Source organism: Phoca vitulina, unplaced genomic scaffold (assembly GCF_004348235.1).
Source record: "Phoca vitulina isolate PV1807 unplaced genomic scaffold, GSC_HSeal_1.0 scaffold1, whole genome shotgun sequence".
Lineage (NCBI taxonomy): Eukaryota > Metazoa > Chordata > Mammalia > Carnivora > Phocidae > Phoca > Phoca vitulina.
The window spans coordinates 92,193,290-92,215,517 of NW_022589704.1; the positions used below are offsets into that span (position 1 = coordinate 92,193,290).

General features: G+C 34.6%; 1 protein-coding gene across 11 annotated transcripts in view; it reads right to left on the reverse strand.

Annotated features, from left to right (window-relative positions):
* The window catches only part of R3HDM1 (R3H domain containing 1), a 197,596-nt gene that overhangs the window by 79,472 nt on the left and 95,896 nt on the right, over positions 1 to 22,228 (reverse strand). For 5 of the 11 annotated variants that reach the window (XM_032411256.1, XM_032411285.1, XM_032411246.1 and 2 more), the window contains 11 exons: positions 19,238 to 19,297; positions 19,014 to 19,154; positions 15,229 to 15,337; positions 15,044 to 15,139; positions 12,865 to 12,902; positions 12,732 to 12,782; positions 12,396 to 12,622; positions 10,037 to 10,291; positions 6,983 to 7,134; positions 3,474 to 3,575; positions 918 to 1,214 (listed from right to left, as the gene is read on the reverse strand). In XM_032411256.1, coding sequence (XP_032267147.1) covers positions 918 to 1,214; positions 3,474 to 3,575; positions 6,983 to 7,134; positions 10,037 to 10,291; positions 12,396 to 12,622; positions 12,732 to 12,782; positions 12,865 to 12,902; positions 15,044 to 15,139; positions 15,229 to 15,337; positions 19,014 to 19,154; positions 19,238 to 19,297 — 1,528 coding nt within the window. Of the gene's footprint in view, positions 1 to 917; positions 1,215 to 3,473; positions 3,576 to 6,982; positions 7,135 to 10,036; positions 10,292 to 12,395; positions 12,623 to 12,731; positions 12,783 to 12,864; positions 12,903 to 15,043; positions 15,140 to 15,228; positions 15,338 to 17,148; positions 17,282 to 19,013; positions 19,155 to 19,237; positions 19,298 to 22,228 lie in introns of those variants that run through there. The other 6 variants (XM_032411335.1, XM_032411293.1, XM_032411276.1 and 3 more) reach the window with 6 other exon arrangements.

Sequence of the window (22,228 nt, forward strand, 5' to 3'; positions counted from 1 at the left end):
ATAGGTAATTCAATAAGGCAAGAAAAAGGAATAAAAGGCATATGTATTGGAAAATCCTAAGCAGTCTATGAAAAAAGTACTAGAATAATTAAATTTAGAAAGTCTACAGGATACAAGATCAATACACAAAAATCAACCTTATTTCTACATATGAGCAAATGAATAGAAAATGAAATTTTAAAATAATCTCCTTTAGAATATTAAGCATTTTTTTTTTTTAAGGATTTTATTTATTTGAGAGAAAGCGAGCGCATGTGCAAGTGCGGGGGAGGGGAGAAGGGTCAGAGAGAGAGAGGGAGAAGCAGATTCTTTGCTGAGCAGGGATCCTGATACAGGGCTCAATCCCAGGACCCTGAGATCATGACCTGAGCTAAAGGCAGACGCTTAACCGACTGAGTACTCAGGCGCCCCACGAAGCATTTAAAAACATTACATACTTAGAGATATATTTAATAAAATATATGCAATATTTATATAATGAAAACTACAAAATATTGTTGAGAAAAATTAAGGAATATCTAAGTAAATGTAGAGAAATAACAATAAAGCTTTATTAGTATTACGATGTTATTAATTCTCCCTAAATTAACCTACTTCTTCCTGAAATGCATCATTTTATTTTTACAGTGTATTTACCTTATTGTGTTTCTCTTAAGCCAATTAAAACAAATCAGTCAAGAGGAAACCCAAAGGTCGCCTATTTTTAACCATCCAGCCAACTGAAGGGTCTACCAGTCATGTGGTTGTCTAGCATATATTTGAGAATCTCCAGAGAAGGGAAGATGATGACCAGCTTTGTTTATACATTGTCACAAATTCTCTCCACATGAAATTAAAAGTAAGCTCTCTAGTTAGGGTTAAACTGATCTTAAATGAAGAGGTTTCCATGGGAGAGAAAAGATGAAAAAGCGCCGTACCTGTGGTGAGGGCTGCTGAATGTATCCCTGCTGCTGCAGCACAGGCTGGCTGACAGGATGGCCAGAGGCAGAATAGCCAGCAGTAGGGACTGGCTGCCCGGGTGGCAGGGGAGGCGGGGGAGGTGGTGGCGGCGGCGGCGGTGGTGGTGGAGGGGCTGCCGTCATGATATAACCAGACTGCTGTGGGGACTGAAGAACAACAGTGGACTGGAACATGGTGGCATGAGGGTCAGAACCATCTGCAGATGGCTGGCGGGCAAGACTCATGTGGCTAAACTGAGACCCAAGGTTGTCCTGCTAAAAAAGGGAAAAGTCAGAAATCAGTAAGCCTTCCATACATACTTACCAAAATCTTATCAACCAAGCTTATCGAAAAACCCCCACTTCATATATTTTAAGATGATTTGCAGTAGTATGCATTATGGATATCATACATCTACAACAGATATGACTTAATAGAACAGTGTCAATAAAATTAGAACTCTAAGGCAGGAAAGTAGGAATATTACAATGCTGTCATTACAAATTACTTATAAAGTGTATCTAGTAGAGTGCATAGCATGCAGAAGAGTAGGGTGTAACAACATTTCACAATAAAAATGAAAAGACACTAAATGACGATTAAAGGCACATTAGGATGTGGAAGTGAAACTGGACATATTTATATTATACAGTTAACATTTTCTGAAGAGACCTCAAGGACCAGGTAACTAGCAAGGCATGGCACTAATTTACACTCTTTACCTCTCTTCCTAAAAGGCAAGATTCTGCTTCTATGACCTCTGTATATCTTAGCATACCTGTTGAATATACTAGTAGAAATGAAATAAAATATATAAAATCTATCCACCCCAGTCTTCTAATCTCTCAAAAATCATTTGGCCATAAATTCTATTCTTCCCTAGTGTTTTTCAGTCTCTTCTTAAAGTCAGATGTTAACACAAGTTTAATCCAAATGACAGTTTCCTACTGCTTTTGCTACTTGGTGAGCAGGCAACGGTGTCCGGCCACGAGAGGGTGATGATTTACATGCCATCTGACAAATGTTTTCTCTGACTCAACAGCTAAGGACCAGTTCTGACTGGTCTGGACAATATCACTGAAATGATAAAAATGGGGTTAAAATGGCATCCCCTTGCTCCCAAAGAGACATAGATTGGCAACAATATATATCACAATTTGTTAAGAGGAGAATTTTGGAAAAAGTTACTTAAAAAATTGTGGCAATTGAGTTGTCAAAGTTGACATGTCTGCAATTTCTACAGTCTGCTGGTTTTTTGCAAAGTACATTATGGCTACAGAGAAGACAAGGGATCGAAAAAGGGAACCTGATTCAATGACTGAAAATATGTGGTTTTACTCTTCCAATGCTGCTCTGACATACTCTAGCACTATTAGCCTAATTCAATGAATACTTTCAAAAGGGAAAAATGTACCAAAATATACTTATTAGCTGTAATTACATAGTAATCTGGCCAAATATTTTAACTATACACCACCATCAGAGTCATCTCAAAAAAAAAAAAAAAAAGTCATTTTCTTATTCCAATTATCCACCATTTTTCAAAACATTTTTGAGGCTATTATGCTATTCTTAATGATGCTTTCAATCTTCTCAATGCCGGCAAAATTTTATTTTTTCAGACTGGAAGTCATTTTTGAAAATCATTCAGAGCCGATGCTGTTAAATAAGGTTGCCGCCAGCTCAAAACAAAAACACTCCCAATAAAAGAAAACGCTTCTAAAAAGTGTCAAGTGACTTTAAGATATAGCTTACATTTTAACTTGAAAAGTAATGTCAAAACGTGATGCCATATAGTCTGGCAAAATAACAGCATCACTGGGAAAAGTGTGTTAGGCTGAGACTCATATCAAGGGAAGGAAAGTAACAACTTATCGAATACTAATTTCATGTTAGGCACTAGGCAGGAAGTACTTTACATGGTTATTAGAGAAGTCACTAGTAACTAGAGAAGGTTACACAGAGAATACACAGCACTGGTGCTTCTAAGCTCTTACTGAGAAGTATAATTTGGGGCATACTTTGGATTGAAGGTGGTTATCACTTCTTTACAGTCACAGATTAAATATCTAGGGATCTTCTTTGGAAATATACATAATGTCTTATGTAACTGTAAGGTCCAATTCACCTAATAACTGGTATGTAGTTTAATGGACCTAGTTATTGGGGAAAGAACAGAAAGCCTTAAACCCAGATGAAAGCTGCCACTCCAGGATTGCAAAGATAGCACTGACCTCAGTGAGAAAAGTAGCTAAACTATCTTAGGACTAGAATACTCAACCTGAAAATCATTTCATTATGAAAAGGCAGGAAAAGATTTGGACTTATATAACCACGGTAATATGCAAATATAACAAATATTATACAGTAGAGATTAAATTATTTCTAATACAGGTCAGAAACACTTTTTCAGTATATATGTGTCCAAGACTTTAAATAATCACAGAAGTTCGTATCACATTAATCACGTTCATGAGCATCCATCACACATCAGCCCACAGAAACAATGCAGGAGGTGAATAGAGATATAGTACCACGGAATATTGCTGGGTGGGTGAGACTGGCAGGAGCGGGGATGGGTAAGGGGCTGTAGAGTACTGAACAGGCTGTGAAGAGGACTGCAGAGGACGAACAGGCTAAGAAATAACAGGTTGGCAAACAATGTTAATGTCAGAATAAAATGTTACAAGAGTTGCATAAAATGGAAAGTTACACTTTTTTGGCAATAGCTTATAACTACATTTATAAAGTCATCTTATACAATGATATAGGAAACAACAAAAATGATGCTAAATGAAGAAACTGCATAGTAAAAATTTTTTAAGAATACCTATGCTTTAATATACAATTAGATAATTTTTTCATAAAAATATTTCTCTATTAGATTCACAGAAACAGGTAATTTAGACATTTCAAATCCTATTATCTAACCAAAGTCCCCAGGTTAAGTCAGTAAAAGCAAAACCACTCATTCTTACTTCCTCGTTTGATGGAGGAGTTGCTCTGTTTAGCATTATGACACTAGATAATAAAAGAAAACTTCACTCATTATCAGACAATGAAAACTTATACAATATGTATGCCAATTACCCTCTCTATTTGATAAGGCATGATTAAATACTCTTTGGGGACCAAAGTGCCTGAAGTTTTTGCAATTTTTAAAGAAAAATATACTGTGGGTACCATTAAGAATAACAACCTAAAGAACCACACACACACACACACACACACACACACACGCACACACACGCACAGGAACACGCACAAACATATCTCTTTTACACAAGGAAGATAAACACATTTTTCTTGCAACTAAAAATTTTTATCGAGAGAGTAGATGCCAGGAGCTAAAAAATTAGTTACTTGAAATTTTTTTTGGTAATGAAATACTCCTGCATTTCAGGAAAATAAAATAAGTTTTATGTTTCCCAGGGACAATCAAAAACAGGTGTTATAAAAAAATGAAAAAAGATTTAATCATTTCTAAACCTTAAGGAGTACAGCTGGTCATCCGCAGGCTAACACTGGCATCTGATTTAGTTTCCCAGTCTTGCATTTATATTATCTAGTTTATTCCTAAGGGGTAATAGGCATACGGCTTAAAGACTCTGGTCATCCACATTACAGGTGGCAATCAGGCTAAGATAAGTTAAGTGACCTGTATGTAGACAGTCATGTAAAGCAAACACCGGAGGAATCCAGGTAATTTTATCCAGTGAAAACTCTTACTTTTGGTTAAAATGTACATACATGAATCTCCCTCTGGGCAGTATTTTCTAGAAGAATACTTTACAAATGCAAAATAAATGAACTGAATAAGACTGCCCAGGAAATAATCTAAATACAGAGAAATTGTTCTGACAACTAAGATGAGTAATGATGAGTTGCACTTCTTCCACAAAATCAATGCAAGAGTTTCTAAAAAGTGAAAGTCTTAGATCAGAATCCCACAAAAAATCTAAAATTAAAGTAAAAGTACTACAAAAGGTAAAAGCTGAAAGATCTATAGAGCCACTGGTCCCTCACTAACCTCTTGGTCAGCAGTTAGCAAGCTTCCTAATGGATGGCAGCACATACCACATACCTTTAAATGAGGTACAGTAGCTCTAGAATTTCCAAAGTACAGGCTATTCGATCTGTTATTAAGTCAGACAACCATTAAGACATAACTTTCTTCCAGACATCTTGACCTACTATGTAAGTGTCAGATGAAACAAAAGCTTTAGACTGCTGGGGGATAAAAGAAAGGGGAGTCCTACAAGCACCAATGGTATGAATTAACGTCTCCCAGAGTGTCAAGTTGTAATGAGTCAAATGTGGGCGAGAACACTGGTTGATCAAAGTGAAATTCTGATACCACTTAGAAAAGAAAAAGCCTTAGCACTTCCTTTCCCTACTTAAATTGCAACTGGCTGCAAAACAACAACCACTTGAAGTGATTGATTTTAAGACATGTAGCCCATCTGAAGGCTTTGGAAATCACAGTATTATTTTGTTTGGTTATTTGAAACTTCATGGATGGATTATCTCAGTGCAAAAAATGGTTACTGAGTATCATTTGTTTGTCAATTCTTTCTACTGGTATCTGATGGTGAATTACCTGAAACACCTGAGGCAATACCAGGAAAATCAGCCACGAAGTTTGATGCATATTGCAAGATTTCAAATTACAGTCCATTAAGGCTCTATTTCTAAAGTAAGCTGTCTACACCTTCATTTAGGATTGTCTCATCTGTGAATCAGACAAAATTATTTCTAAGAGATAATAATCTGAAATATATAACCACAGATAAACCCTTTAGACTTTTTTGAAGCTGCCAGACAAACATTATTTCCATTGAATGAAATGAAAATCAGGCCTATAAAGCTCCTGGTGAAATACATAGCACTACAAAGACAATTACGTGACAGCACGATGAAGGAAAAACACTTCAGGACCAAACCGAATGAAGGCAAGGCACAGAAGGCCAGGGAGGGAGTTTTACGTAGTCTAACGTGTACCTGAGAGTTTGTAATTAAATGGGGCTGCGAAGCAGATACGGCAGTCTTTGGAAACAGGTTTAGGCAACTTCCTCTACATGTATTTGTACTGTCTTAGAAGCACAGCAGAAACCTAGAAATCCTTCTACTTTATATAAGCTGCCTTGCCTATTAGGAGTTTTAATTGCCAGAGGTACAATTACCTACAAAACTTTCAAAATATTTGATAATCTTATCAAACTGCTCATATGTTCTTCACCCTTGCAATACAAACGATATAACTTGTGAGCAAAACTAATGAAATTTCTCCAGTTCAAGTTTCTCATCATACTTCTTTCATACATCATCAGAAAGTACTCTGCAAGTTCTCACCAGTAGAATATTTAGATAGTCTTACGGGGAAAAAGAGGTGTAACTAACTGTACAAACTGTCTTTGAGATGTTACACAACCTTTAAAAGATAGAATAAAATAAAAGAATTTACACTGGTATAATCAGGTTCCCCAAAGATGAGTAACACATCTATAGGGGAAAAAGGTGAAAGTGTATGTGTAAACTCTAAACATTTATACAAATTCAAGACACTGCTAAGAGTGCTTCTGTGAATTGTAATTCAGAATGTTTTTGCCTCTCTCTTTCATAGGGTAGGTGGGATGGAGGGTAACCTGCAGAACTTGAGCAACTCAACTCAGTTTCTTCTATCTTCTTGATCTGTTGAACCTTAGAGGAACTTACTTTGCTCAGTGGGATAGTCTTAGTTGTTTTTTTTTTTTTTTTTTACTCCTTTTCTCCATTTCTTGCTGTTGTAGAATAGGGAGAACATACTCACCACATAGGCTCATAAGACACAAAATTTCCTTCTTTCCAATATACATTCTATATTTATTAGCTGAAAATCTTGTGAAATTAACCTTTCTTCCTACAAGCAGGGAATGGGACATCACTGGTACAGAATATTAAAGTTCTAAGAAATACTTGGGCTACCCAATTATAATTAGTGAGTTTAGTCCCAAATATGCAAAAGCAGATGAACTTAGCATTATGTAATCATGGATATGTGCACCTGTGAGAAAATGTGATTAGCTGCTTGTTGTTGAGGTGGTGGAGGTGGCAAAGGTGGCTGTGGAGGTCCAGGCACTTGGGTTCTAACTGGTTGTTGAGTCATAGGAGGATTATACACAACTGGACTTCCATCTGGGTTTATGAAGGGCTGACCTGAAAAATTAAAAGAGGAGGGAAAAAAATACTTTAAGAATAGAGATCGAACATAGTTCATTTTATGAATAATTTACAACACATGTCTATAATCCTTATTCACAATCCTAAAGACCCAAGTTTCTGAAAACCAAAAGATTTACTCAGCAGGGGAAACAAAGTCTGACCTTGCAAGAGGTTATTTTAATACTCTTTTTCTCACTTAGTGTAAATATTTGAAAACTGTGCTGCAGCATTTTACTATGGGGGTGCTGCTCCAAAACCTACTGAAGTTATTTAATAATATGTAGTGTTTTTCGAAAACCTCTGAATCCTGAAACATATCTTGCTCCAGGGACTCAGGTATAGGATTGTTGTCCTGTAGTGTTGTAACACAATTCAGTTTTAAGAAAAAATTCTTGACTTTGGGATAACTGGAATATTACTAATTAGCCTGTATTAGGTGGTGAGAAAGAGCTAATTTATAGACCACACTGTGTATACTTGAGTAGTGAAATTAACACTGGATGAAAATTAAAAATGGTTGATAGCTTCAAATTTCAAATCATGGACTCGATGGCAGAGTCCTTATTTTATAACTTCTTCTAAAATAATTTCTTTTTAATTCCAGTGAGCTTGATTCATAGGTAAGAGAGAAAACTTTTGTATTGATTCTGTGGCTTGTTGTTATTGCTTACTAATTACGGGGGTTATCTTAAGTGCTCAAGTAAATAAATTCTATTCTCTTTTCTATACATACATTCTAAACAACTTTTTTTTTATTATAGAAAGTAATATTTTTATTGTGGGAAAATAACCAAAAAATAGAGATCAAAAGAAAATAATCTTATAGTTAACAATTTAGATACCTTCTTCCAGACTTTTTTTTCAATGCATATGTAAATAAATTCACAAAAATTAGTATTTTTCCTTATCCTATATAGTATATTATTTAAAAAAAAAAACAGGGTGCCTGGGTGGCTCAGTCATTAAGCATCTGCCTTTGGCTTAGGTCATGATCCCAGGGTCCTGGGATCGAGTCCTGCATTGGGCTCCCTGCTCAGCGGGAAGCCTACTTCTCCCTCTCTTAATCCCCCTGCTTGTGTTCCCTCTCTCGCTGTCTGTCTCTGTCAAATAAATAAATAAAATCTTAAAAACAAAACAAAACAAACAAACAAACAAACAAAAAGGACTATGTGAAATACACTATGATATATCCATGTAGAATGGAAGGAATACAGAAGAAAGAGAAATCTGACTGAATAATAGTTCTTAAAATTGTTTTCACAATATCCTTTCTTCCATGATAAATCCCCGTGCCATTTTTTTTTGGAACTTATGACATAGAATAAAATAAAATAATTGTGGGGAGAGAAGAATATACTGCTCCAATGATACCAAGAGGAAAAATTCCTTCAAATTCAAGTCATACTGGGTATTTATTGATGGTTAAATAATTATGAAAAAAAATGGTGGAGAAGATTTGGGTGGAAGCATGTTTTAAAAGTAACTTAAGGATTGTCTGAAAAAAGTTGGATGTGTTGTCATGCTGTTCTCAAAAAGCAAAGAGATCACTTTTGGACACATTAAGACTACAATTCAATTTCAGGTTGATCAGTTGCTCACTCTATCATTTCCTATTCAGTTAAACCTTTCATATTATCAAAAACTCATTAACTAAGATGTTTTGAATGAAAAATAATAGTAAACAGTAAATTAAGTCATCTTATATCCTGCTTCAGGAAAACAAGAAGTTTAGTAATATAATAAATCTGAAGGATAGGAAGACAATGGTTATTAAGCAAAAACTGAATTTCTGAATAGTCAGTTATTCAATTCTTATAATAGAAACAATAGTCTGAACACTTTATCTTAAAAAAGAGATGCAAAGAAATCTGAAGGTAACGAGTTCCAAGCCATGGTCTTCTCTACAACGAACAAAAGGAAAGGTTCAGGAGCACACAGAGACCCTGATACTCTCACCTGTACCTACCTTGCCCAGCTACTACCATACTGATGTGACCACATTAGCTAAGTGTGAGAATTTCTAAGGAAGGTTATCAAATGATTTATAAGATTGTTCTCATTATCTCACAAAATTATTGGACTATAATACTGTGAATAGAGACCAAAGACTTCAAGTGATCTTTCAAAAGACCATGTTTTCCATATTTGCTCATACTGCATGCATAATGAAACATATTATGACTACAGTTTCTGAGTCTCTGAGGTTCAGTTTCCTTATCTGTAAATGAGGATTTCACCTACCTAATAGGGTTGTTACAATGATTATAAATAATGTATTTAAAGCACCTAGCACATTATATGACACATAGTAAATGCTGAATAAATGAGAATTATTACCTAACTGAAAGAATATGTGTCTTCAATATTAATTCATAAAGACTACCTAGTTCCTTTTTCTAATAATAAGAATAAGAATAAGTCCCTTACCTTTTCCTCAGGAGAAAACAATTATCATATTCAGGAGAACAATTGCTTATAGGTTCTTTCTACTTCATTCTATAATGAATAAGAGCTGCTTACTTTCTCCCTCTTCATGAAACGCATACTATTTTCCCCAGGATAATTTTTATTTTTTTAAATCAAATAAAGTTCTTTCAGTGGTGTTTGTCTTATTTCTAGGAAATGAACTGTTTTTTTCAATTATGGTTAGGCCATTATTTGGCCTAAAAGATGACATCTGGATGTTACAAAGAGAAAAATACTTTCTGATATAAATATATGTCTTGGAACATTTTCTAGCAGAAATGTTTTATTAAAGTTCTAGGGAAAATGCTAATTACTCATGAAAAATAAAAAGCTGACAACACATATACAAATAATACATTTAGTACATTCTTTAATTTTCAATAACTCCTGCTATCTCAACTGAAATAAACACCTTTTTCTGGATACCAACCTGTTTGTGGGTTGATCAGAATACTGCCAGGTGGTATGCCTGCCGCTTCCAAGGGAAGCAAAAAGAAGCTAGTGCTAGGAGATGCGACTTGCCCATTTAGGCCACCATCAAAGGAAAGAGAGCTATGAGTGCTGACAGTTGGATAGACGACAGGTGCGCCATGAGAAGACTGGCTGAGAGCTGTACCTGGAAGAGGCTGCTGGATGTGAGAAAGAGAGCCCGTAGATGACCCTACACTACCAGAAGACTCAGAACCTAGGGGAGGAGTAATGAAAAATAGGGATTTTTTAAACCTCATATAAAAACGCAGGTTTTAAATACGTAACAATAAAATTCACATTGCATAACATGCGGTTACCACATAAAAGCATTGGGTATTTTTGATTTACTGTGTAATTTTGCTTCCCCTCCCCATAATGAACAAGTTTAATACAGCAAACGGATCACATAAGTTATCAGAGATCTCATAGCCAAAGCATGCAACTTAAGCAAGTTTATAATACCACCAGCCACAGACAGCCACAAAAAGCACATTACCCACATTCCTCAAAGCACAAGGTTATGTACATTTTACCTTTTTAGATTAATACTTAGGAATATACAGATTATAATTTTCCCCCAGGAAAAAGAACATAGCACAGCCAAATGCCCAAAACCTCTTATATCAGAAACCCCTTATCTATAAGAACACAGAAAGATTAAGAATAGTGTAGGAGATAACAAAAATGATAAATTCTCTATCAAGAGAAACAACTGTGAAGTTTCACCGCAGAATTCCATTTTAAGCTCATAATCATAGCATCTTCCTATAAAGTCAACTTCGCATTTTTTTTATCATATCAAGGGACAAAGACAGCATGAAAAATAATCTAAGTACTTATATTAGATCAGCATCAGTTTAAAATTTATTTTCACTAAACTTAGTAAATTTGATAATTTATTTTTAGCTGTTTTCATTCCTGCAATCTTATTTCCTTTTCTATTACCCAGAGACTGAAAATGTCACTGACTTTCAGGATAATAGCTGAAAGTGGATAATAAGACAATCAAAGAAAGGAAAAGATTTGGAAAATGTATATAGCTAATTAGGTTTTGAGTAAGAGTTGACTCTGGGATGGAGAATTAATCTTTAATGAATGAAATCAACAAATATGATACACTATACAGATTTGCCTTCTGAAGGATAACTTCTATTTTAAATTGTGCCAAATGACTACTGATAAAAACTCCATCAAAAATAATTTTTCCCTATTAAAAGAGGCGATGTTTCTTTTCATCTCTGAAGATAATACAAATTAAAAACAGTAGATGATCTTAAATGTTTTTATTCAGCAGTATGCGCCTAAGTAACATTCTCATAAATAATTTTTTTCTGTTGTGATGACTGAGTGGCCATTTTCCAAATAAATGCATATCTTGTACACATGCATATTTTTTATATTAATAAAATTTACCTATCTCTAGCAATATTCTATCATATACACTAAGACATTTTTAATATCCATATTATAAGCTGAAAAGGTGACAAGTGCAATTCATAAGCCTTAACAATTTAAAGCACTGACTAATAGATAAGGTTTAAAAAAAAAATACTCGGCTACCTTCAAATCTCTCCCTTTGATTGTTACCTGTATAATACCATATGTCTAGGCTAACCCAAATAAGCTAAAGATAGCCACTTCTGCTAACTTTCAATGCTTATTTTGGGATAAAAATAAAGATCTATAAGGATTCTAAGAGAGACATGAGCTTCTCTAGTACTGAACCCAGTTGGTGAAGGTGAAGAGAAAATGTATGAGCCTAAATGTCAGGCACTGCAAAAGCAAAGAAACTAGGAAAATGAGGATGTTACTAAAATTTTTACTCACTCACAATAATTACAGCACATTATTTTTCCTTAGTTTTAAAATTCCTGAGAAACTTCTCAACAATTTTATTGATGTTTTGAATAGCAAATGAAGGACTTTATCATGAAAAATGCAATCAATAATTGATAGTATTAGCTGAAAATGCAATCAATGTTAAATAATCCTGGGTGAGAAATGAGGCCTTCCAATTATAAATAAGCAATGAAAAATTTCCAACCACCTCTGGGGACTCAAATAAGAGACAACATTTTACTGAACTAACTTGATTAAGTTTATGTCACAATAGAGAATTTTTACTTTAATTGATGTTTGTAAATCTCTCTCCAACAGAGAATGAATCTTAATGTTGATACATATATTACCTCTTAAGTACTGTGGAGGTGCTCAATGCACTGCTGGTAAGAATTTTATATGTTAGGATAACTGCAAAAGCCACATGATTAATGGGTAAGACAACAGTTGATTGCACAGCTGTAGACAAATATTTATACCTGTTTTTGAAAGCCTGCCTATGCTTTTGCTGCTCCCAGAACTATCACCTCTTGTCAGGACTGAGATTCCACTGAAGCTGCTGGCTTTAGTTACAGCAGGCTTGAAGTTTCGGAGAGAACTGTCAGAATCCGTGCTGCTCCAGGGTCGTGGTTCAGAATACTTCAGCTCATTCTCGGTGCTGCTTTGATGGCTATTTGTTGACCTCCCTGAAGCATCTTTATTAACTCTGTAATTTAGAAATACAACTTTAAGAAGCTAATAGGAACAAAAGGGGAAAGAATAGAGAAGAAAATGCTTTGATTTTTCAATATAGCATGAAAACATGCTTCCAATACCTAAATATCTGACGCCTCTGCTGGGTACTATTAGCATCCTCGTCTTGGATTCTGTTGGCATTTTAATAAGACATTTTAATTTTTATTAGCATCAGTCAGATAGTTAACAAACGAACGTTATAAATTCCCTCACCTTTTGTCAATAATATAATTCTCTTGGGAACACAGGGACTAGAAAGAAAGAATAGATATAAAAAGTTGAGCTTTTGTCAAATACATCATGCATCTGTAAACCAATGATGACAATCAAAATCATATGTAATAATATTTAAAAAGTATCACCCACCCTGCCCACAAAATCCAAAATGGTGATTAGGATGCAAAATAAATAATAATGAAATTATTTCTGGCTTAGAGACACATGCATTCTTTTAACAGATACACATCTTGAAGCCATTCATTTTTGTGGTACAGATTAATTTGAAATTCAAATATTCTCTTCCAAACAAGTGAACTCATTTTCATGATTATATATGGAAGGTATACACCAATATGTAGATTCTACCTCATTCACTCAACAAGTAGTTTGATCACCTGTGCTTCGGCCGCGGCTGTAGCAATGAACAAGCAGCTCTACCTCAATGCAGATCAGAGCCACTCTTCTAATGCTAGTAACCTAGCTCAGGCAACCACCATTTTTCCTTCTATTATTACGACAGTCTTCTAACTAGTTTTCCGCTACCAGTTTTTGCCCCTTTCATCCAGTTTAAACAACAGAAGGCACAGCAGTCTCTCTAAAATGTTAATCTGATCACGCCTCTTCCCTCCTTAATAGCTCCCTCATGTTCTAGCACAGGGGTCAGCAAACTGGTCAGCCACCTGTTTTTGCAAATAAAAGTTTTACTGGCACACAGCCATGCCCATTCATTTATGTATTTTCTAGGTCTGCTTTCACATTAAAAAGGCAGATGTGAGTTATTGCAATAAAGACTGCATGGCTCTAAAAGCCTAAAATACTAATTATCTGGCCCTTTACAGAAAAAGTTTGCTGACTCCTGCTCTAACTAAAAGCCCAACCACCTTAACCAGCTTTCATGGTCAAGTCATCTGCTTCCTGCTTATTTCTCTAATCTAAACTTTCCTCACTTCCTCTGTCACCTAGGCTATAGTCCAGCTTCTCTGAATCTTTTAATTCCTTATCTGTCAAGTTCTCCTTTATCTCTGGGCCTCTGCAAATACTGACCCTCTACTTAGAGGGTTCCTTTAGGTCTCCTCTTGGAAGCTAACTCTCCCCCTCACGCCTCAGTTCTGGTTTGTGGTGCTTCTCAGCTGTGTCCTTTATTTTACCGTCATGTCTCTGCACAAATCATACACATATTGTCATTACCTGGCTATTTACTGGCGTAGAGACTTTATAAACTAGAGAGAGAAATACATCTAGTTTAGGCTCTGAGTGCAGCAGACCTGGGCTAAAATCTCAACTTTGTCGTTGAGATTTGTTGAGTACGCACACCACATACTATTGGTGTTCAATAAGGTTTGTATGAATATTAACTGATAGATTTTAATGTTACTCTTTTTTTTTTTAATATTGAGGAAATTTTTATCTCTGGCAGTGTTAACACAAATTACATGCATTCATATGTCCTTGAATAATACCTAGTACTGTACAGAATGGGTACTTAATAGACACAGGTAAAACCAAACTGAATCTCTTCTCACATACATGTATAAAATAATTAGCCACTTGAAAGATTTTTCATATAATCACTTAAAAGTAGAAAACAAATATAATCTAAAAATTAATTAGTTTTATTTACTTATTTGTTTTTTTAAAAGTAGGTGCCACACCCAGTGTAGAGCCAACGCGGGGCTTGAACTCACAACCCTGAGATCAAGACCTGAGCCTAGATCAAGAGACTGACTCTTAATTGACGAAGCTACCCAGTTGCCCCTAATTAGTTTTATTTTAAAAGAAGAAACAAGTTACTTATCGAGAAAAGTCTACTACCGAGAAGAATTTAGAGTACATGATTTTGTAGACTATGACCAATGCTCTTAAGATCTCAAGTCTGTGAGAGGTCTGGAAGAAAAAAAATTACACAAACTATATACTCAGTCTGATATACTGCTCCTGTAGTCTATCTGCACGCAACATTTGAAATATTTATCTAACTGCTGCAATGTAGCATTTTATAAGCTATTAAATTATTAATATGAACAAGAGAGATCTCAATATTTCTAATAAGTGACTTTATACATAACAAATATGGTTACAAATAAATGATCAATAGATGATAGAAGGAATGAATTCCTATAATGCAATTAGTATATATCCTAACAGTGAGATCTAAATCTAAGTCAGTACATACATCTTGGGAAAATATTCGGTCTCTAGCTCTCTGGTACTCTTCTTCCCTTTCTTCTATAGATTTGCTTCTTCTGTCGTCTTTCAAACGTATTCTCATCTAAAGAAACAAGGACAATTAATTCTTGGGAAAATGATCTACTGGTATAAGTCCTGACCTAGAAAAAAGCTGCAACTGTCACAGATTACCTGATTATCATCTTTGTCAAAGCTGGAGTTATCTCTCTTGAGGATATATCGTTTCTGAAAATCTTCACCTTTATCATCCTTAATATGTTCATTGAATTTCTGATCAGGTCTAAAAAAACCCCACGGGAAAAGAAGAGATAGTACACATTATTTACAGTAAAGTTAAATATAATATTTTATGTAATCAAAGCAATAAAAAATTCCCACTCGCTAGTGCCACTAATAATTAATACTTGTGTTATCTCATTCACTCTTGATAATAATCTTATGAGAAAATATTAACCACCTTATGTTACGATTGAAAGGCCATTATGAAAAATACACTGTGGGCTCTGGAATCAGACTGCTTGGGTTCAAATATTCAGCTTTACCACTTTAGTTGCTTCAGGATGTGCACAAGTTACTTAACCTTTCTGTTCCCTAGTTTCCTCATTTATAAACTGAATTATAGTATACTCACTTCATAGGCTTGCTCTGAAAAGGAAATGAATTAATAGATGAACAGCACTTAAAACAGGAAATACTCAACAGAAGTTTGTTATTATTATAAATAATACTAAAAAAACCTAAGGGTCAAATGGCTTAAGCAACTGTCCAGGGTCAAGGGCAAGCGCATGGCTAAGTTGGACTGCTGGTACGTCAGACTCAAAGTCTATTTATCCTTTTTGCATTTCCTCCTCTAAATCTAAGAAAAAATTCCAGGAGAAAGAAAAAAGTATATAATACTTCATCTTATGTTACATTCTTACAGTACCTGGTTTGGTGTGACATAATTTAAAGTAATAAAATATTTTGTGTTTGAATTACCTAAAACCTAGGAGGCTCATTCAAAATGCTACCAAGTTACCAAGAATTCTTAATTACAGTAGGGTACATCTTTGTTTTATATTACTTGGAACAGGTTAAAAAATAGTTCTTTTTTTGGAGGTTAAAACTTCATTAAAGTTTTGGACCTTAAGGAATAATTATGAAATCGTAACAATGGCTGAATGGTCTTTCCTCTACAGAAATGTTTCAAGTTCTAATGAGATCCAGAAGACAGACATAAGGTTATGTTCTGTGGAAAACTAAAATTATGTAAAACTTCACTTTCTAAAATATATTGTCAGCTTCAACAAATTAATTTATTTAATACTCTTGTGACTTAATAACATCTTATTATAAAATTGGAATTATTCTTTTGAAATACATGATACATAAAAATATATTTAGAGGCACAAAGGAAGTCTAACCGAACCCGAGTAGATTTTTACATATAGTTTAAATATGTATTATATAGGGACATAATGTATTGTGAATATTCCAAGTAAATTCCTAAACCAAATAAACCTAAGTAATGATATCTTCAGCAAACATGACCATATATATATATATATAGTATATATAATATTCAAGTAACTCTTCTGAATATTTGTTTTAACCTAGTGAATTTTTAAAGTACTGTTTCTACATCCTGTCAAATTATGCAAAAGGAGATTTAAAAATAAGAATTATCTAAGTAAGCTGAAGAAATCTCTACTTTAAAATATACTCAGATAAGCGAAACAAGAGCAGATCTCCACACAGAGCTATGTACATAACTAGGAAGAACAATAAAAAGAGTAAAAACAATTTCATGACCAAAACGAGGAAGAAAAGACTGCTTTCTTTAGTAGGAGTTTGAAAGATTATCTATTTAGTTCTGAAGATGGCAGTATGTTATTTCTGTCACATGATTACCCTGCTTACTTTTATCAACTATTTTTGTAGCTGTTCAAAGTCATATTTTCTTCTTGAAGGAGTCTATACTTGGGTGAGAGATTCTTATTCCAAAGTCAACTATAATGTTTGACCTAAGGCCTGGTAACTTTTCTAAAGCAGCTGGATTCCCACACCAAATAGCATTGGCAGGCATTTCAGCTAACCTTAAGACTGTCTTACCTCTTTCTTTTATAGATGCCTGATATTACTGCCCTGCAATCGCCAACTTCCCGCTCCATTGAGACACCCCAGTGGACACTGGGTTGTTGACATCCACAACACCACTGGTTCAAGGCTGGAGCGGGTAATTTGCCTATGAGGAAAAGGTAAGTTTGCATTTATTCAATGTGGAGCAGATCTCTAAGGTTTTCTGATTTACAACCTTCTTCATATTTCAGAAGATATAAAATAAGAATACAGTGTAACTTCAATGATCTGAATGTCTAGTTATAATTACACTACTGATCCATTCTTCTTTAAGTACATCATGAACATCTGTGTTTAGCTCAACTTTTGATGACTTTGATAAAGAGAATCCTAAAGCTTTCTGACACCATTCATAGCATTCAAATAACTGAGGTTACACTGTATCGAAAACCTTAGAGTCATCAGTCGAAATGTTAGACAAAATGCCTGCTAATGTACATGTGGTTGGGTATCCAGCAGCTCTGAGTAATGTTGAAAGGTATTGGCTAAATGAATTAGAGTTCTATTCACCTTCAGTTCAGCTCAAATCTTATGGTTACTTGAGCTATGATATAACGAATTGGGCAAAGACTAATTGATGAGGATATTTTTAAGAGTAAGGGACAAGTAGAGGAATATTAAATCAGATTCACATTTGCAGTAGGTAAAATATAATCTCTAAAGAAAGACAAGATACTTTTCAAAGACATCTATCTTCACTAATTTTAATTGTAGGAACAAAAATTTAAAAATACTAGGTTCCACCACTGTTATATATTTAGTTGACAAAACACCATATGAAATGGAAGAAAACCAACTTTGTTCCAGTAAACAATATGGCAGCTGTAAGAGTAAAGGCCATTATAACAGAAGGGATGTAAGTGAATTAAATACAACCATGCAAATTGAATAGTTCATAGATAAGACCCTAAGAGAAACGTAGCTTCAAGAAAAGCAGAAAAATAATTAATTTTAGCATTATCTATGTCGTCTGAAGCTGACTGCTGCTCATTACCACAGACCCACTGCTGCCACATATGAAATTGATACAGAAAATGCTCCCGATAAGCAGATTACCACCAAAGTATAAATATTAGCTGAAATCAACTAGGTGTTTTAGGATTAGTTTTACAAATAGGCAGAAGAGGTGCTGTGTACATGTTAAAATTTTAGGTACCTCTGCATTGGGCCTTTTGCTTCCAAATACCAACACTGATGATATAATTCAGCAACACTATAAGGCTATCACTTTTTAAAGCAAATGGCTCCTCTTAACTCCTTAAAAACTTTACGTCAGTCAATTATATATAGCTCAGAAGGGGGATACAACATTATGGATAATACTGTATTAATCAACATTCCCACCTTCTTGAGATTTGTGGGATAAAGAAGCAAAACTAGAGGTTGAAAGGATGGTAAAATGATGGGAGATTAATTCAATGTGAGGGTGTCAAAATCTGCCTTAAAAAAATTTTTTTTACACTGTATTAACTTGAATTAAAAAACCAAGCAAAAAACCCCAAATTTGCTTAAAGTTGGCCACAGCTACCTAAATTACATTAACTAAAAAATCCAAGTGAATGGTTTTCAAACATAACTGATAGGACTTCTCAAGTTTTTTTGTTTTTGCGCTTTTAAACCAGTCCTTATCGATTTGCCTTATTTTAGTCTAGACTGGTTCATTTTGTATCTAGTGTGCTAAAATACATTTTATGTATTTTTTGGCCCTATTACATAAGGTTGTCATAACGCTTAATTAGGCTGCTAAAACGTGGAAAACCTTGGATGAAAGGTGCTGTAGAAAGATAAAGTATGGTCACATACGTACTTAACAAATGCCTACATTTGTTGATACTTACATTCTTGTATTACTAGTTTTGTTTACTATGACAGACTTCCCACTCTGATCAACATTGTGGTCTAATCCAAAGTAAGCAGCTACTCTGTGTAATAGCATCCTATGGTAAGATGTCATTGGGGGAAATTTTTTACGTGGAGACCTAGAAGTAGAAGAAAAACTAATTTAGTAAGTCAAGGAGAACTATGATGACAATTTGTTTTCTTGTTAAATGTCAGGACTTACTCATTATTACCAATGAAATCTAAAATTTCTTGTTCCAATTTCAACAGCATCATTCTGTCCCTGAAACAAAATATGAAGACTCATATATAAAACTTAACACTGAAATAATCATAAATACTGAATTATTATGGCTAAATTTTTCCCTAAAAACTGCATTTTTGAGGAATATCACAAACTTGATGCCAGAATATATACATGATTTCTAAAAAAGTAATGTTTAGAAAAAAATAAGAGATTACTTTTTTTAATTTTTTATTATGGAAAATTTCACACATACACAAATGTACGGAGAACCGTGTAATGAATTTTAATGTAGCCTTTACCCAACTTCAACAATTACCAACATGTGGCCATTCTTAAAACAGATATATTTTGATCTGCTAAGTATCACTATGTTGGAGTCTGTTCTGTAGATACATGGATAATAAGAGCATATTAGTCTTTACTTCCTTAATAAAGCTGAGAAATAGCAGGAACAGACATCTTTAGTTAGGCTCATGACTTTGTTATCCTGAACTCTATAGAAACAGTACTCTAAAGAACATGCAATGCCAGTAATAACAGGAATACTCCTGTGGGAATCTAATTCTAGTATACAGATGGAATTATAGCAGAGAAGTATGAATTACATTACTAATTCTAACTCAGAAGGAGAAGCCTTTTCAAATCATTCTGTAAACTTGCATCATACATTTTTAAGACTTTGGAAATCTTTGCCATAAAAATAAAAATGAACTCAAGGCTTCCAATATGAAAAATAAATAAGGACTCTAGGGAGAACCTGCATGTGCTCCTTTAGACCACTAGGGTCCTATTTAACGCACATATGCTCTAACGAATACTAACGGTATCACTACTCCCCAAAGGACCACCTTGCTCACATACCAAGGACATGGCTCAAATGAGTGTTTTTGTGCTCACTGGGAATTTCATGTGCATGTGAAACAAACAAACACTCTGAGAATCTTCAAACTAGAAGTAGCTTTAGAGATCATTCAGTTCTGTCCCTGAATTTTTAGAGATCAAGAAAACTAGGCCGAAGTTTAATGTTTCCCTCTCAAATAAACAATACAGAGTAGAATCCTCTAACTCTAATAGGACAGAGGATGTGGTGCTCCTGCTTAAGCTGCCTGAAAGTCTATACTATACATCAGCCCTGAGTTTGACCCTCCCTCTAGTTGCAAAGAAGTCTCATAAAAACCGAGTAATATTTGATATATATATATATATATATATATATACACATATATATATTCATACATTAGTTGAAAACTCAAGAGAAAAACATGCCTACCTGGTGACTTTAAACCCAAAGCTGAAAACCAGATTACACTTTAACACAAATTCTAGCAACATTCAATTCTGCCCCAAGCCTGGTTCACCTTTAGTATTCCTCGTCTCAGTAAGTGGCACTTTCTTTCACCCAGCATACTGTACTAGAAGCATCTGTAGCCTGCTATAATCCTTTTTCTAATCCTCCTATGCAGTTAATTACTACTGCAAATTTTATCTGCCTTCTATTTTTCTTCTTTTTCTCACTGCTGCTACCCTGGATCCAAGCAAGCAGGATCTCTGGCTTGACTACTAAAACCGTCGTCTGTTGTTTCTCTGTGTCTTCCCTTGTTCCCTCCTTATCTATTCTACCTGGAACATCCATAACGATCTTCTAAAAACACACATGTGACCACATGTTATTGCCTTGGTTAAATATTTATCATAGGCTTCCCACTGCTCTTAGGTTAAAAATAAGTAGCTGTAATGGGGCCTACATTTATCTACCTCTTCAGCCTCATCTTCTGCCCCTTAATCACAAAACTCTTACCATTTTGGCTTATCTCTGTACTTGCCAAGCTTCTTCCTGTCTCTGGTTACTTGAACATGCTGTTTCCTTTGCCTAGAACAACTTTCTATATTCTTTCTTAGAATCTCTTTCACACTTTTCTTTAAAAGCATTTATCACAATTGTCATTGTATACTTATTTGGACTATATAGAGGAGCTCAACAAATGTATCCGCATGGAATCTATTAATCAAATTATTTCACTCATAAGTCTTTTAATATTTTTTCCCCGAAGTTTTTTGGGGCGGTTGGGAAGGTTTACTTCAGATGGCTCCCCCCCACAAAAGGACTAATTTATGTAACTATAAGACCCTCTTTTCATTTAACCTTTTGAATACAATGTGTATTGAGATGAAATAATTCTAACTTTCCTGATGTATTTTATATACTTATTGTTAAAAAAAAAAAAAAGGAATCTGAGGCAGGCAATTCATTAAGCATTCATGAAATAGTACTTTCAAGTTGGTCTTCTGTTTCACAGGTAAGTGCAAACCTATAATAAAGGTAGTAGATTAATCACTAATAAAGCCAATATGGAGGTTAAAACACACAAGTGGTAAAATAAATTATATCTATAAAAATCAGGCAAGGGGTACACAAAATAAAAGGATGTAAAATGTGATATCATATATATATAAAACATGGGGGAGGGAAGTAAAAATTTTGTGCTTTTAACGTAGTTAAAACTTAAGCGACCATCAACTTCATATAGACTGCTATATGTATGTTATATACGAACATAACAGTAACCACAAATCAAAAACCTGCAATAGATGCACACATAAAAAGAGAAAGGAATCCAAGCATAACACTGAAGAAACTCATCAGACCACAAGGGAAGAGAGCCAAGAGAAGAAAAGAAAAGAACAGAGAACTATAAAACAACCAGAAAACAAGTAACAAAATGGCTATAAGTACACACTTACCAATAATTACTTTAAATGGACTAAATGCTTCAATCAAAAGATATAGGGTGAATGAATGGATTAAAAAAAGATGATCCATCTATATGCTATCTACAAATTTCAGACCTAGAGACACATGCAGATTGAAAGTGAAGGGATGGAAAAACATTTACCATGCAAATGGGAGTGGTGGAGGGGGGGAGGGAAGCCAGGTTAGGAATACTTGTATCATACAAGATAGAAAAA